We start from the raw sequence: 17062 nt of genomic DNA on the forward strand, positions 1-17062 counted from the left end.
TGGTATATTTAGTCCATTTACATTCAACGTAATTATTGAAAGGTATGAGTTTAGTGCTGTCATTTTGATGTTTTTTTTTGGTGTATTGTTGACAGTTTCCTTGTTCCACTTAATTTTCAGTGCTAAGTCATTTTTCTTTACATATTTTCTTTTCATCTTTTTCATTGTTGTTGATCTTGCATTTGCTGAGTCTTTATATTTTTCTTGTCTTTTATTCTGATGTGTAGGATTGTTAGTTTCCTTGGTGGTTACCTTAATATTTACCCCTATTTTTCTAAGTTTAAACCACTCTTTTATTTCTTTATATTGCCTTGATGTCCTCTCCACATGAAAAATCTATGTTTACATTTTTTAGTCCCTCTTTTTTGTTTCAATGTTGTCATCTTTTACATATTGACATCTCTGTTTCCCTATTTTTAGTGTTTTATCTTTGATTTATTTTTGTGACTTCCTTATCTGGGTTGATATCTGGTTGCTCTGTCCTGTGTTCTCATCCTGGGTTGTTATTTGATGTTACTGATTTTCTAACTGGAGGACTCCCTTTTGTATTTCTTGTAATTTTGGTTTGGTTTGGTTTCTGCAAATTCCCTAAACTTCTGTTTATCTGGAAATGCCCTTATTTCACCATCATATTTTAGAGACAGTTTTGGTGGCTATATAATTCTTGGCTGGCAATTTTTTTCCTTCAAGGCTTTATATACGTCATCCCATTGCATTCTTGCCTGCATGGTTTCTGTTGAGTAGTGCGAGCTTAGTCTTATTGCCTCTCCTTTGTAGATGACTTTTCGTTTATCCCTAGCTGCTCTTAAAATTCTCTCTTTATCTTTGGTTTTGGCCAGTTTGATTATAATATGTATTGGTGACTTTCTTTTGGGATCGGCCTTATGTGGGGTTCAACAAGCATCTTGGATAGATATCTTCTCATCTTTCATGATATCAGGGAAGTTTTCTGTCAACAAATCCTCAACAATTTTCTCTGTATTTTCTATTATCCCCCCTATCTGCTACTCCAATCACTCGTAGGTTATTTCTCTTGATAGAGTCCCACATAATTCTAGAGTTTCTTCATTTAAAAAAAATTCTTTTATCCGACTATTCCTCAAATAAGTTGGTGTCAAGTGCTTTATCTGCATTCCCACTAATTCTGATTTCTACTGACTCAATTCTGCTCCTATGACTTTCTATTTAATTGTCTAATTCCAAAATTTTATTGTTAATCTTCTGGATTTCTGACTGCTGTCTCTCTATGGATTCTTGCAGCCTATTGAATTTGTCATTATGCTCTTGAACAACCTTCTTAAGTTCCTCTGTTGCTTTATCTGTGTATTCTTTGGCTTTTTCTGTGTTTTGTCGCATCTCCTTCCTGATCTCTTGAAGAGTTCTGTATATTAATCTTGTGTATTCTTCCTCTGGTAATTCCAAGAAATTCTCTTCCGCCGGAAAATGTATTGATTCTTTATTTTGGGAGCTTGCTAAAGCCATCATGGTCTGTCTGTTTATGTGATTTGATATTGACTATTGTCTCCGAGTCATCAATAAGTTATTATAATTTACTTATTTTATGTTTGCTTACTGTTTCCTAGTTTTTTGTTTTGTTTTGTTTTGATATGCCCAAATAGGCTGTTTGTGTGAGCTAGTTTGATTACCGATGCCTTTGAAGCTCTAATGTCCTGTCACCAAGTGGTTAGATTTGTTACTAAGTATGTGAGCCCAGGAGTCCGGTAACTTTTCTTGTATGGCTTCAGCTCAGGTGTCCAGGTGGTTGGTCACAAAATGTGTGGTGCAGGCTCTTACTTACAGTCCTAAACAGGCATGGGTGATTGGTGTAGGCACAGGTATCTTGCTGCAGTAGCGGGTCATGCTCTGAGCAAGGCAGGGGGCTGATGGCTGCCCCTGAATGTCTGGGAAGAAAGTGTGCCTGTGTTCCCTAGAGTGTGTAGGTAAGTGGGTTTTGCAGCCGGACTATGAGCACCCAATACTGTTGGATGTAAGGATTGGGGGACATTACTTATTCTTGGGCCATTGTTGTGGGTGGCTAAGTGGCATGGGTGGAGCCACCAGTTCTCAGGCCCCTGATGTGGGCAGGTGAAGAACCTGCTTAACGGGCAGAGCAGTGTCAAATATCACAAACCTGCCACTTCACAGCTGAAACAGTTGAAGTTAGACTTCAGGTATATACTCGATTGTACTGTGGTAATGAGGGCCTATGCTGCTGAAATGGACCCACATAAGTCTATGCAGGGGTGAAAGGCATTCAAAATCCATGGGCCCCTTGTGCTGGTGCCTAGGAAAAGGAGCTGTGCCAACCCTGAGTTCCTGGCTTAGGGGAGCTGGCAACTTATTTTTTTCCCTGTTTGTTAATTTGTTCCCTATCCAAGGCCAGGGGAATAGCTCAGGGCACATGACAGCTCCTACTTCCATCCCAGGGAACCTGGCAATCCCTGAAGCCGGCCTGGGGCCCGGTGTAGAGCAGGGAAGGGGGAGGTAAATGGGAGAGAGGTTTATCCCACATGGGGTGTTTTTTGATCCGCGAGGTAGGCCAGACGCAAGTACTTATCTTTAGCCGCTTAAGTGCTGCTTTTCACTGGTTCTGGATGGCCGAGTAGACTCTGGCACTGTGTCTCTCCCATTGTGGAAAACGCTTCCTGAGTGCCACTGCTTGCCTCACTGTGCACACAAGCTTATCCAGCCTGAAGGGCTCCAGCTATCTCTGGGTCAGGTCTGGCATCTCCTCACTGCTTCTGCACCGTCTCTCCCTCCCCCACCACTCAGTCTGATACTTCAACTTTGCCATTGATGTTCAGGGCTCCTAGATTGTCATATATGATCAATTCACTTGATTTTTTGGGTCTTTGTTGTAACGGGGACCACAGGAAGTGTCTGACTACTCTGCCATCTTGCAGTATAATGTTTTTGAGGCTCATTCACGATGTAGCATGTATCAGTACTTCATTCCTTTTATGGATGAAGGCATTCCATTGTATGCCTGTACTCCATTTTGTTTATCCCTTTCATCTGCTGATGGCCATTTGGGTTGTCTCCACCTTTTGCCTATTGTGTATAGTGTTGCCATGAACATTTGTGCACAAGTATCTGTTTGAGTACCTGTTTTCACTTTTCTTGGGCTTATATCTCAGAGTGGAAATGCTGGGTCGAATAGAAGAATTTTAAGGAGAACTAACAAGTGGCTTTTCTTGCTATGTATTTTTTTTTTTCCTTTTCTTCCTCTCTCTCTCTCTTTCCTTTTGTTTCTGCCTCAGTGATGACACAGCGTCCCACTGGACTGACACTTAGACCCAGCCCTCTGCCCCCACAAGACTCCCACTAGAGACAAATGGATAGTCTTTTGATTTTCTGGTTGGAAAAAGAGAACTCGCAGGGCAAGTGCTGCCCCAAAACTGTCATTCAATAATCCTTCATGTCCTGAAGGCCTGGGTCCCAGCCGTGGCTCTGGAGAAAATGGGGTCTGTGGAGCAGCTGGAAAGCCCCATGCAAAGAGAAATAACTGCTAGAGCTGACCAAACCAAACTAAACCCGTTGCCATTGAGTCAATTCCAACTCACAGTGACCCTACAGAACTGAGTAGAATTGTTCAATAGGGTTTCCAACGAGCAGCTGGTGGATTTGAACTGCCAACATTTTGGTTAGCACCTGTAGTTCTTACCACTGTGCCATAGCTGAAGATGTGTGCAATGAGCACCCAAGGCAGGCAGAGTTTCAGGATAGTTTTTCCTTCCCCCAGGAGATGGAGGGAACACAGACTTTTAGGTGAAAACTCCATTTTTGAAATTGACTCAGAACTTTTTAAGTTTTGTAAAAGCCAAACAAATCTCCAGGCAAAAGGCTTCTGGAGAGTGGACTGTTAACCACTTCCTTTTGAGACACAGGGTGTGGTTAGTTGTTGTGTGTTTGAGGAGCTAAAAGGAGGGGCCTGAGGGAGGAGAAAGAGAAGTTTCTCAGAACTGACAGGAGCTGTTGTGAGTGGGCATAGAGCCAGGGCCCGAGAGCAGGTCACTGAGCAGAGAGCCCTTGGGGCACCTCTGCACCTTGCTCCTGGGGCTGTATGCTGAGTCAGGGTCCATCTTACTCTGTGATTTTCCAGCAAGTCTGTGCCCGGGAGACAATGCCCTCAGTCAGTCTGACACTGAGGAGTTGAGTGTCTTGTCATTTCTGGCTCCTGGAGACCCTGTCCTACTAAGCCTGCTTCCAACATGAGAAAACTTACCCCTTGACACTGCAAAAAAGCACAATCCAACCACACCCCAGAGATTTAAGGGATTTCAGATTAGCAAATACTGGAGGGTCAGGAATGGTTATGAGCTTGTTGCCTACAAGGAAACTCTGATGGCTTACTGATTAAGAGCTACAGCTGCTAACCAGAACGTTGGCAGTTCAAATCCATCAGGCTCCCCTTGGAAACCCTATGGGGCAGTTCTACTCTGTCCTATAGGGTCAGTATGAGTCAGAATCGACCCAATGGCAACAGGTTTGGTTTGGTTTTGGGACACACACCTTTGGGGAGAGAGGAGAGGGTAGATCACTGTTAAAAGTTAAATCCAATTGAGGAAGTTCCCTTAAAAACAGCTACATTTCATTACACGTATTTAATCCTCACAACAGCCCTATTAAGTAAGGATGATTATTTGCTCCATTTTACTGATGGAGAAACCGAGTCTTATAGAAGCTAAGTGACTTGCTTAAGTTCATAGTTGGCTGTGATTCTAAGCTGAACAGTTTGAATCAAAGGTCTGTTATCTTCACCATTATGCTCTATAGCAGTCACAGATCGGGATTCAAAGCATGTGTCAGCCAAACTTTCTGGATCACCTTTGGACTTGAAATTCAGGCAGGCTTGTGGCCTCACACTTGAGATAAGATTTATCCTCATTAACCTCAAATTGAAAGTACACTGCACCTCACTTACCAAGCTGTCCCAACACCAGCAACCAGGAAGCCAGCCAGCAACCAGGAACCAGACCGGCAACAGGAACCAGATCAAACCAAAACCCATCCCACTGTAGTTAAGTAGATTCTGACAAGCAGCCAGGAACCAGGAAGAGAACAGTTCTCACACTTGAAGTGGCGGGGCCCTCACTGGCTTTCCACAAAGTCCTGCCCCCAGAGTCCAGTTTCGAATTGGCCCCAGGATTTCTGGGAAATGTAGTTCTTAGGCCTCGGGGCCCCCAGCTTATTCAAAGCTGTTCATTGAAAAACTGTGCATACATGATTGCCTGATGAGCCCTATGGCACACTCTGTGAAGGGTGTGACATTGTATTTGACACAGTTCCTGCTCAGGGTGTGTGAAAAAGGCTTCCTATAGGTGATGTGGAGGTGAGAGCATTAGAGGGTCAGGGAAGGGCAGATCCTTTAATCTAGAGCAGGCAAGAGAAAAGAATGCAAGATTTTCACCGAAGGGCACACTTTTGTTATTAATTCCTGAAAGACCTCTCTTTTTTAATTTTTCTTCCTTTCATTTCCCATCCCCACTCACTCTCACGTCCGCACCCAAAGGTACCTGTTGTGATCATCTGCATTATGCCCACGTATATGGTATGAGGTAATATGTCCTGTGGTTTTGTGTTTGCATGTGTTTTGAATACACATAAATGATTTTGTCTGTGAGTCTTGCTGTTTGTCACACTTTGCACTCTAAAGTATGTTTTAAGGAATCAATTTATGACACTATTCTTGCCTTGTGCTATACAGCCTCTGCCTGTACTGTTCCAGTCCATGCACTTGTGACCTGCTGCAAGAACTTGTGAAACTCTACCGGAAGGCTTTCTCTTGGCCCGTGCTTGGGTGGCTAGATGGACATGCAAATTAATGCCGCTGGGGACAGCACTCAGCCCATGATGATAGGAATTGGAAGATAAATCCCTCATACCGCTCTGGGTATGTAGCAGGAGTAGAATCTGCTGGGTGACAGTCATATGTGCACTATAATTCACTCGGCACTACCAGATGACTGTCCACCTTTGCAGGAGAATCAGCATTTCCCTCACATCCTTGTTGACATCAGGAGTCATCCAACCTTCAAAACCTTATGTGTATTAGGTAATAACTCAGTGTTGTTTTAATTTGCACTTCTTAGTGACTACGGAATTTGAACAACTTTCCATATGACTATTGATCCTTCATGTTTCCCTTCTGTGAATGGGATGGCAAGGTTTTGAAGAAAAACTCCTTCCTCCCAATTAATCAGGACACAACAGTGATGCGGAAGGGATTCTAGAGAAGATCTTCACAGAATTTGCAGGGGAAAGACATAATCCCAGAATGAGGGTTTTGGTCTCTAACCATCCTTAGCCTAGGGTATGGGAGGAATTGTTCAATTGATTTTTGCTATTATTCCCTTGATTCTGGGAAACTTGACACCGGAATTCAAGATGTTACAAGCTACAATGGTCGGATTTATAATTATGAGATTGCTTTTGTAAGTTCTAGCCAAAGTGACAGAGGCTCCCAGGATCTTCATCAAGAATTGTCACAGGAAACTGTGACTTGGAGTCTGGTGGGTAAGGGAGAGTAAGATTTGGGGACTGCATCCCAAGAACATCTGCAGTTGTAGGACAGACATGATAACAGCTTGAAACACCCTCCAGTCCCAGTGGAATGGTCATCGAGCACTTTCAGGCTGGACATATGAGCATTTACAATGTTTTCAATGTGGAAAGGGAAGCAGAATTCAGAAAACCTGAACTCTTAATGTGTAACTCCTTACCACAGAAGTGATGGTGTGCAGAGGTGGGGAGAGAGTATTAATTATGGTAACATTAACAAAAGCTCCCTGCTCACTGGAACATGCATAGTCAGAGGCATACTTAAAAAAAAGAAAAAAGAAAACCTTAAAATATTAGAATTAGTATGTCTTAGTTTAATGATTCTAATATATAAGTGACTTTTATTTCCAAGTTCTAAAGTATACTCATTCTTTAATTCCTTGCAAAGGCAGGAAGGAAAAAAAGTTCTCCCTTTGCTGAACTTCCTTGCAAAAAGAAAGTTGGAGGAGGTAGCTGAAAAAGGCATCCATGGAGAACACTGACTGTAACAGGAAGATTTTATTTTTGAGTAATTCTGTGTTGTGAGTTCCACATTTTCTCCGTATAGGTACCTATGACCATGTAGTGCTGACCTTTGGTCAAAAGTTGTTTTCATTGTAGTTTTATTTTTAAATGGCATTCAGAAGACATGGCCTCAGGAATAATTTTCTACTTGGAACAGTGCCCCCCAAGTAGAAATATCAAAGTGCCTATTCAGGATATGAAATGTCTATTGGTAGACATGTTTAAGGAAAAATTTCTTTTTGGAACATCGTTTTTGAGCTGGGAGAGATTTTACTTGTGTCTTGAGCAGGTGAATACATTGGATAATTTTATGTTTCATCATTTCCAGGATGTTCCAGGATTCCTAGGAATATTGAAGCATTCGAGGAAGCTGTTAAATAACCAACGTTTCTACTTCAGGCATAATTTAGTTGCGAAAAGACTGTCCTTCGACCGAGACAAGTGGGAAATTTCATGAGTCTCATGATGACCTTGCTTGGTTTCAAATCCTGATCTTCAACCATGGTGTCTGCGACTACTTAGACAAGTTGTGTTGGACCTTTAGTAAAGGTGGGAAGTGATGCTGTAGGTAGATGAATGTTGTAAAAACAGGGTGAATGTTAATGGACAGAATTGACTAGAGAGAGTTCTATTCTACCAGAGGGATAGAAACTTTGGCTCTGGGAGTCTTGGGAGAGGAGAGGCAGGCAGGCAGGGCCAGGCAAGGCACTGGTGTAGTGGGACACAGCGAGACTTCACAGCCCTATATCCTTATACGAGCAAAGACAGTTTTAGTCAGGAAGAGAGTTGGAGAGGACAGCAGACAAAACTTCATGAAACATGGGTTACATTCTCCAACTCTTGGGTGGAATAAGACACCCCATTGTAAAGCGAAGACAGAGCAGAGTCAGTTGAGAAATGGCTCAAAATGCTCTTATTTGGACATTTTCTTTTTAACTATGATAGTTAAAGTAGTTGCTTTAGGGTTATGACTATATACCTCTGAATCTTTCTGCTCTCTCTTTAGAAGTTGTTATCTCATAGTCACTGGGCATGACCGTGAATCTAATGCGCAATAGGGTAATGGAATGCACATTGCAGAGTGGATATAACAACAACAAAAATAATTGTAACCAACATATATGAAGTGTTTTCTGGGTGTTAGACACTGTTACAAACACTTTACGTTGATTACCAGATTTAATCCTTATTAACAGTCCTTTGAGGTAAGTATTATCATTACTGTTCCCAGTTCATAGATGAATTGAAGCAGAGCTGGGGTCTGACCTCACACAGTTGGACTCCTCACCCCTTGTTCTCAGCCACTCCAACTGGACTTCTCCAGCTGGCAGATTTCAAAGATCTCTGAAATCACCAAGTTCCTTTGCTGGCTACGGAGCCCTGGTGGTGCAGTGGTTAAGCGTTTAGCTGCTAACCAAAAGTCTGGCAGTTTGAATCTACCAGCTGCTCCTTGGAAACCCTATGAGGCTGTTCTACTCTGTCCTATAGGGTTGCTATGAATTGGAATTGACTTGATGGCAATGGTTTGGTTTGGTTTTGGTTTTTGCTGGCTACAAAGATTGAACAAAGCTATGTTCAAACCTTTCTTTGCACCTAGGTTCTTGTGATGGCTTTTGAAGTCCAGTCCCTAGATTATGGCCTGGGCTTAGACTGTAGACCTCTGGAAGATGACCCTTCCTCTGACCTGGTGTATTTATTTAAAGGAGAGCCTATGGAATGGAATAGTAACTCTGTATTTCACTAGACCTGTAATAGGTTTTTGAGTACGATGACTCTCATGGTCTGTTTGGTGCAGTCCAGGTTTACACCTTTGTCCCAGCATAACTGAAATTCCCCCTTCACTCTCAAATATTATTTGGACAATACATTGTATGATCACACTAACTAAGAGGTTTACTGAGCTACAACCCAGTTCTTGCCTTAGCTCTTTTATTCCTGCCCAGGTCTAACCATTAGTTCTTTATTTATCTATCTCCAATTCACTTTGACTAAGACAAGAAACAAAACACAAAAGAACTATATGTTTTAACAATCCTATTAAGATAAATGAAGCCAGTCTCTGAAACAAAAATGCAAATTAAAAAACCCCGTTGCTGTCGAGTCGATTCCGACTAATAGCGACCCTATAGGACAGAGTAGAACAGCCCCATAGCGTTTCCAACAAGCGGCTGGTGGATTCGAACTGCCAACTTTTTAGTTAGTAGACGAAGTCTTAACCGCTACATCACCAGGGCTCCAAAGAAGTAAATAAACACTCTGAAAAACCAATTTCTCATCATATCACCGTTCATTTTGTGCCACACAATTATTCAGGGACCCTGGCTGTTCCTTTTTAATTCTTTCATCTGTGTCCCAACTCTCCTCTTTGTCATAAGTATCTTTTCCATTCAGCCATTGGAGAAAGAGAGCGAAGAGTACACTGCTGGGAGGTGTTTATGACTAAGCCTAGAAATCATGCTTGTCATTCCCACTTACACTCCTTCGGCTAGAACTCAGTCAACATGATTATACCTAACCGCTAAGGAGGGTTGGTGATGTGGTCTAGCCTGTGCCAACAAAGAAGAGGAGAATAAGGTAAGCACTAACAAGTGATGCAATTTGTACTCTTCCCTTCCAAAAAAAGTAACACATTGCCTAGGATATTAAAGTCCTCTTTGAACAACTATTATCTGTTTGGTACGTAAACACCCAGACATTTTGCTAAGCATTTTTATACATTTATCCTTATAGGAATATATTGTATGGCTTTGTGTGTTTCTGTTCTGTCCCAGTGAGATCATACTCTATGAAGTACAATCTTTATAGACTAATATTCCTGTTTCAAATTCCCACTCCCATCTTCTCTGCTCCCTTGGATCAGACTTCCATCCCCACCTACCCAGGAGACTGCTCTTGTCAAGGTCACCAGTGATGTCCATGTTATTAAATAAGACAAATTCATGTTTTTATTATCCTTCTTTATTCCCAGCAGTATTCAACACACTTGACCCTTTCCTTCTACTTGAAACACTTTTTCTGTTTGTCTTCCATGATTCCACTGTCTCTTGGCTTCCCTGTAACTCACCGGCTGTTTCTCCTGTTTAGCTGGCCTTGCCTTTTCTCTTCCACTTATAAAGGTTGTAGTGCCTTAGTTGTGGGCCACTTTCTCTTCTCAATGTCCAGATACTCCCTGGCTGATCTCATTCACTACTATTTTTTTTTTAAATTGTACTTCAGGTGAAGGTTTACAGAACAAATAGTTTCTCATGAAAGAGTAGTACACATATTGTTTTATGACGTTGGTTAACAACCCCACGACATGTCAACCCTCTCCCTTCTCGACCTTTTTTTTTTTGGTAAAAATATACATAGCCAAAGATACACAATTTCAAAAATTTCTACATGCACAGTTCCAGTTGTGCTGCTATTCTCACTTTAGATGAAGGTTTACAGAACAAAATAGTTTCTCATTTAACAGTTAGTACACATGTTGCCCTATGACAATGGTTAACAACCTCACAACACGTCAACACTGTCCTTACTCAACCTTGGGTTTCCTATCACCAGCTTTCCTTTCCCCTCCTGTCTTCTAACCCTTGTCCCTGGATTGCTGTGCCTCATTAGTCCCATTTGGATTTTTGGAGCTGTCCACTCCCCGGCTGAACGGTGAACCTCGGAAGTGACTTCACCACTGAGCTAAAAGGGTGTCTGGGGGCCATACTCTCAGGGTTTCTCCAGTCTCCTTTACGCCAGTAAATCTTGTCTTCTTTTTGTGAGTTAGAATTTTGTTCTACATCCTTCTCCAGCTCTGTCCAGAACCCTCTGTTGTGATCCGGGTCAGAGCGGCCAGTGGTGGTAGCTGGGCACCATCTAGCTGTACTGGACTCAGTCTGGTGGAGGCCTTGGTAGCTGTGGTCCATTAATCCTTTGGACTAATCTTTTCCTTGTATCCTGTTCTCTTCATTCTCCCTTGCTCCCAAAGGGGTGAGACCAGTGGAGTATCTTAGATGGCTGCTCACAGGCTTTTAAGACCCCAGACGCTACTCACCAAGGTAGAATGTAGCACATTGTCTTTATAAAGTGTGTTATGTCAATTGAGCTAGATGTTCCCTGAGACCATGGTCCCCACAGTCCTCCTCCCAGCAATTCAGTCCCTCAGGGAGTTTGGATGTGTCTCTGGAGCTTCCATGACCTTTCCTTGTACAAGTTGTGCTGGTTTCCCCTGTATTGTGTACTGTCTTACCCTTCACCCAAGATACCACTTATCTATTGCCTATTTAGTATTCCCCCCTCACCCCTCCCATCCCTGGTAACCAATAAAGATTGTTACTTTTTGCGTGAACTTTTTCATGGGTTTTTACAATAGAGGTCTCATACAATATTTGTCCTTTTGTGATTGACTTATTTCACACAGCATAATGTCCTCCAGTTTCATCCAAGTCATGAGATACTTCACAGATTCATCATTGTTCTTTCTCTTTGCATAGTACTCCATTGTGTGTATGTACCATAGTTTGTTTATCCATTCATCTGTTGATGGACATCTAGGTTGTTTCCATCTTTTTGCTATGGCGAACAATGCTGCCATGAACAAACGTGTGCATATGTCTATTCGAGTGACGACACTTATTTCACTAGGATATATTCCTAGGAGTGGGGTTGCTGGATCATATGGTATGTCTGTTTCTAGCTTTCTAAGGAAGTGCCGTATCATTTTCCAAAATGGTTGTATCATTTTGCATTCCCACCAGCAGTGCATAAGAGTTCCGATCTCCCGGAAGTCCTCCAACATTTGTTATTTCCAGGGTTTTTGATTCGTGCCAGTAATGCCGGGGTGAGATGGTATCTCACTGTGGTTTTAATTTGCATTTCTCTAATGGCTAGTGATCACAAGCATTTTCTCATGTGTCTGTTGGCCTCTTGAATGTCTTCTTTGGTGAAGTGTCTTTTCATTTCCTTTGCCCATTTTTTAATAGGACTATTAATCAAACATATGGAAACTGAACAACACCTTGCTCAAAAACTCCTGGGTTATAGAAGAAATAAAGGTTGGAATAAAGAAATTCATCAAATCAAATAAGAATGAAAACACTTCCTACCAGAACCTTTGGGACACAGCAAAAGCAGTGCTCAGAGGTCAGTTTATGGCAATAAATGTACACATCCAAAAAGAATAAGGGGCCAAAATCAAAACATTAACCTTACAACATGAACAAGTAGAAGAAGAAAAGCAAAAGAAGCCTTCGGGTTCCAGAAGAAAAGAAATAAGAAGATTTAGAGCAGAATTAAATGAAATAGAGAATAGAAAAACAATTGAAAGAGTTAACAAGACGAAAAGCCGGTTCTTTGAAAAGATCGACAAAATTGATAAAAGATTGGGAAAACTAACAACATAAAATAACCCACATATGAAATAAGATGGGTGATATCACAACAGACCCAACTGAAATTAAAAGAATCATAACAGAATACTATGAAAAACTGTAGTGTAACAAATTTGAAAACCTAGAGGCAATGGACAGATTTCTAGAAACTCACTACCTACCTAAACTAACAGAGGTCGAACAACTAAGAAACCCATAACAAAAGATCATAAAGGTAATTAAAAAACTCCCAACAACAAAAAAAGTGTTGGCAAACAAAAATCATTTACTGACAGAAAAGAAACAGGAAGAGTTCCATGGTAGGTGGTCTCTTCTGGCTCAAAAAAAAGTTGTGCAGGCAGGGATGAAGACTCTTCTAAGTGTGCCCCCACTTTGCCCAGTAGGTGAGGGACCTGCTATTTCCTCCCTTAGCCAATTTTATATTCCTAGAGCTGCATTTCACTACAAAGATTTTCAAGCCTGACCAGTTGCGAGTGAATGGTTAGACATGTGAGCGCCAGCCTGGAATGTAACACTTTAGCCCTGCTAGTTACCAGGCTTTCATTGACTAAGGAAGACCGAAGAGAATTGATGCGTTTGAATTATAGTGCTGGCAAAGAATATAGAATCTGCCATGGACTGCCAGAAGAATGAACAAACTTGTCTTGGAAGAATTACAGCCAGAATGCTCCTTAGAAATGAGAATGACGAGACTTCATCTCATGTACTTTGGACATGTTATCAGGAGGGACCAGTCCCTGGAGAAGGACACCATGCTCGGTTAAGGAGATGGTTAGCAAAAAAAAGGAAGATTCTCATGACACAGTGGCTGCAACAATGGGCTGAAACATAGCAATGACAATGAACATGGCACAAGACTAGGCAGTGTTTCATTCTGTTGTACATAGGGATGCTATGAGTCAAAACCGACTAGATGGCACCTAACAACAAGAGAAAATTATCAGGCATGTGTGGGGTTTGGTGGCTGTTTGTTCCTGAAGCCCTAGAATGCTAGTAGGGAGGGAGGAACTATAGCCGTTTGGGCCCTCTGAAGGACTGCTTCCTCTAAGTGGAAATGATCTCCTCCATACTGTATTGGAAACCCTAGTGTTGTAGTGTTAAGCGTTCGGCTGCTAACCAAAAGGTCAGTAGTTTGAATCTACCAGACGCTCCTTGGAAACCCTATAGGGCAGTTTTACTCTGACCTACAGGGTCAGTATGAGTCGGAATCAACTTGACGGCAATGGGTTTCTTTTGGTTTTTATATTGTATTACCATATTTTTTGTGAATGCAACATTGAAAAATGTTAAAGATTTTCCAGCATAAATCACAATGTGTCCCAAGATAACCCCAGGCTGCAATAATAAAATGCCATTACTATTATTAGTTTTGAAAAGGTGTATGGTTATGTTTTATTAAAAAATTATAATTTAATGATATGTACTTAAATTTTTATAGGTGAAAAGATGATTTAATGTCTAGAATTTTTTTCACAATAATTTGGGGATATAGAAGAAATGCAATAGGCCATTAGTTGAAAGTTGATGAGCTGGGTGATTAATACACGAGACAAGCTTAGTGTTATATTCTTTTTACTTTTGTATATGTTTGAAATTTTCAAAAATAAAAACTTTCAATACTTGAAGTAATACTGATGACCGTTTTTTACTTCTTCCTCTAAATAGTAAAAAATCGGTCACCAAGTTTGGGCACAAGTTTTTTCTGTAAGGAAATACTGAACAGATTCTTCAGCACTTCTTTTACTTCGTCCTCTTTTAGGGTCTTAAACTCTACCAGATCCATATTGTCCTTATAATTGAACCTTCGAGAGGTGAGGGTGAGGCCCACTAAACAGTGAACCCCTTCTTGTGTCTGCAAGGAACAAAAAGATTTGCTTGTAAACACAGACGCTGGAGATGTCTGAAGGAACGTGTTCACGGAGGCAAAATCTTCAATTGTTCGAGGCTCAAGAGTAAAAGAGTAGATTTTTCGATATTTATTCTTTTCCAGGAGATCAGAATTAAGAAATTCTTCATTTGGAATGCACTGCTCTCTTCTGATTTGGTCTAGGTACCAGATTCCTCCCTCTTCCCTCAAGCGGAAGATGCAGGGTATCTGAGGTTGATCCTTCCCAGGAATTAGCTCCAGAGGCTGCCACATCTGGTAGGAACATCCAAAGCCAGCATCTGCTATGTAGTTTGTGCCATCTATGGTCACTTGCAACAGGAGATGAATCATGTTATTACTATATCTGTCATCTGGAGTGCTGTAGACATAACCTCCCAACATTGTGGTCTCAAAACCCATTGTAGTCAGAGCCCAGTACAGGAGATAATTGACCTGGAGACACCACCCACCTCGCTTCCCCCTCACAATTTGTTCAAAAATGGTCTTTAAGTCCAACTTCATTTCTTCTTCACAATGGATGTTGAGGTTCTCAAAGGGAATGGCTCGGATCTGGTGTTGAAGGATGTCAGTTAATGTTTCCAAGTCCAATGTCTTCCTAGAGTCTGTATACCCAATACGTTCAAAATATGCTTCAATGTCCATGATCTCCTAAAGCAAGAAAACAAAATAAATAAATAAATAAAATGACTTTTGTACTTAGATTTTCTTAAGTAGGCTAATTATAGTTATAATGTATTTTAAATACACCTACTCCTCACTTATTGACTATCTTGTTATCTGTTATTTTGAATTTACAACAACAGTAAAACAACTACTATCTGACTATTTTGCCAATTAACAAAGTACATCTGGCAGTAACGAACACCGAGGTGCAAGGTGAGAGTAATGCAGGGTTTGATGGCTAAAGTGATGTGTCATCGTGGCTGGGCCATGATTCTCAGTGGTTTGGCAGTTATATAATGATGTAATTTAGCATTTATGTAATCATGTAGTCATCCTCAATTTTGTGATCTGATGTGGTCATCCTTCATTTCACACAACGCCTATTTTTGCATAACGACTTGGTCTTCAGAATCTAACCATGTCGATAAGTAACTAGTGGGTGTATCTAATTACAAACAATGGTTATAAGTATCTGTAGTAATAATTCATTGTTTAGTGATTTTATGTAAGAATTTCTTTCACTGTAAGTCACTTAATTATCTCAGTAACACTGTAAGTGAAGCAATGTCCTCTTCACTCTTACTTCTTCCATCTTTAAAACATGTGTAAATGGAAATCCAGATTAAGTGACAAGCCAAAAGACAGCTTAGATATGTTTCCTTGTAATGAATAAAATGTGATTGCAATGGTATTAACTAAAAGAGGGACTATATAGGCTGGGCTAACATGGCAGAGTAGTCAGATGCTTCCGGTGGTTCCTCTTACAACGAAGACCCAAAAAAACAAGTAAATCGACTATATGACAATCTAGAAGCCCTGCCCATCAAAGGCAAAGTTGAGGAATTGGACTGAGTGGTAGGAGGAGGGAGAGATGGTTCAGAAGCAGCAAAGAGTTGCCAGACCTGACCTGGCAAGAGCCTGAAACCTTTAGGCTGGATCAGATCGTGGTGCATGGTGAGGAAAGCAGTGGTGCTCAGAAGGTGCTTTCTATATTGGGAGAGACCCAGTGGTGGAGAGTCTACTAGGTCATCCAGAAGCAATGAGAAGCAGCCCTGGATCAGCGAAAGATAAGTACTTGCATCTGGCCTACCTTGCAGATAAAAAACACCCCCCTTTGGGAGAGACTTCTCCCCATTTACCTCTCAACTCCCTGCTCTGCACTGGTTCCAGGATGGCTTCAGCAATTGCCAAGTCCCCTGGGCTGGAAGTAGGACCGGTCAGGTGCCCTGGCGTATTTTCCTGGACTTGGAGAGGGAACAAATTAACAAACAGGGGGAAAAAATAATCGGAAAGCTCCCCTAAGCCAGGAACTCAGGCTAGGCACAGCTCCTCTGCCTAGGTACAGGCATAAAGGACCCACAGACTTTGAAAGTCTTTCCCACTGCAGAGACCTGTGTGGGCCCATTTCAACAGCATAGGCCCTGATTACTACAGTTCAACAGAGAGTATACCTGAAGTCTAACTTCAACTGTTTCAAATGTGAAGTGGCAGGTTCATGACATTTGACACTGCTCTGCCCATTAAGCAGGGTCATCACCTATCCACATCAGGGGCCTGAGGACTGGTGGTTCCACCCATGCCACCAACCCCCTGTGACATGGGCCCAAGAATAAGTGCTGTCCCCAATCCTTACAACCAACAGCATTGGGTGCTCATAGTCTGGCGGAAAAACCCACCCACCTACGTGCTGTAGGGAACAGGGACATGCTTTCCTCCTGGACACTCAGGGGCAGTCATCAGCCCCTTACCTTCCTCAGTGTGTGACCACTGCTGCAGTCAGATGTCTGTGCCTACACCAATCACCCATGCCTGTCTAGGACTGTATGTGAGAGCTTGCACCACACACTGGTGGCCGGCTACCTGGACACCTGAGCCGAATCCATACAGGAGGAGTGGGCGGACTCCTAGGCTCACATACTCAGTGACAGTTCTGGCCACCTGCTGGCAGGACGTTGCAGCTTCAGCAGCACCGGTGATCGGGCTACCTCACACAAGCAGCCTATTTGGGCATATCAAAACAAAACAAAACAAGAAGCTAGGACACAGTAAGCAAACATAAAATAAATAAATATAATAACTTATT

General features: G+C 41.8%; 1 protein-coding gene and 1 pseudogene across 7 annotated transcripts in view; both read right to left on the reverse strand.

Annotated features, from left to right (window-relative positions):
• Window positions 1-5388, reverse strand: part of LOC101354191 (arylamine N-acetyltransferase 2-like) — a 20987-nt pseudogene extending 15599 nt beyond the window's left edge.
• Window positions 5389-13795: 8407 nt separating this feature from the next.
• The window catches only part of LOC101354440 (arylamine N-acetyltransferase 1-like), an 18843-nt gene continuing 15576 nt past the window's right edge, over window positions 13796-17062 (reverse strand). For 2 of the 7 annotated variants that reach the window (XM_023736667.1, XM_023736666.1), the window contains exons 2-3: window positions 16119-16223; window positions 13796-14964 (exon numbers count right to left, since the gene is read on the reverse strand). In XM_023736667.1, the coding sequence (XP_023592435.1) occupies window positions 14086-14958 (873 nt within the window). In that variant the 5' untranslated portion in view covers window positions 14959-14964; window positions 16119-16223 and the 3' untranslated portion in view covers window positions 13796-14085. Of the gene's footprint in view, window positions 14965-16118; window positions 16224-16727; window positions 16749-16839; window positions 16995-17062 lie in introns of those variants that run through there. The other 5 variants (XM_023736670.1, XM_004382095.2, XM_023736668.1 and 2 more) reach the window with 4 other exon arrangements.

This window comes from Trichechus manatus, unplaced genomic scaffold (genome assembly GCF_000243295.1).
Source record: "Trichechus manatus latirostris isolate Lorelei unplaced genomic scaffold, TriManLat1.0 scaffold00090, whole genome shotgun sequence".
NCBI classification, from domain to species: Eukaryota; Metazoa; Chordata; class Mammalia; order Sirenia; family Trichechidae; genus Trichechus; species Trichechus manatus.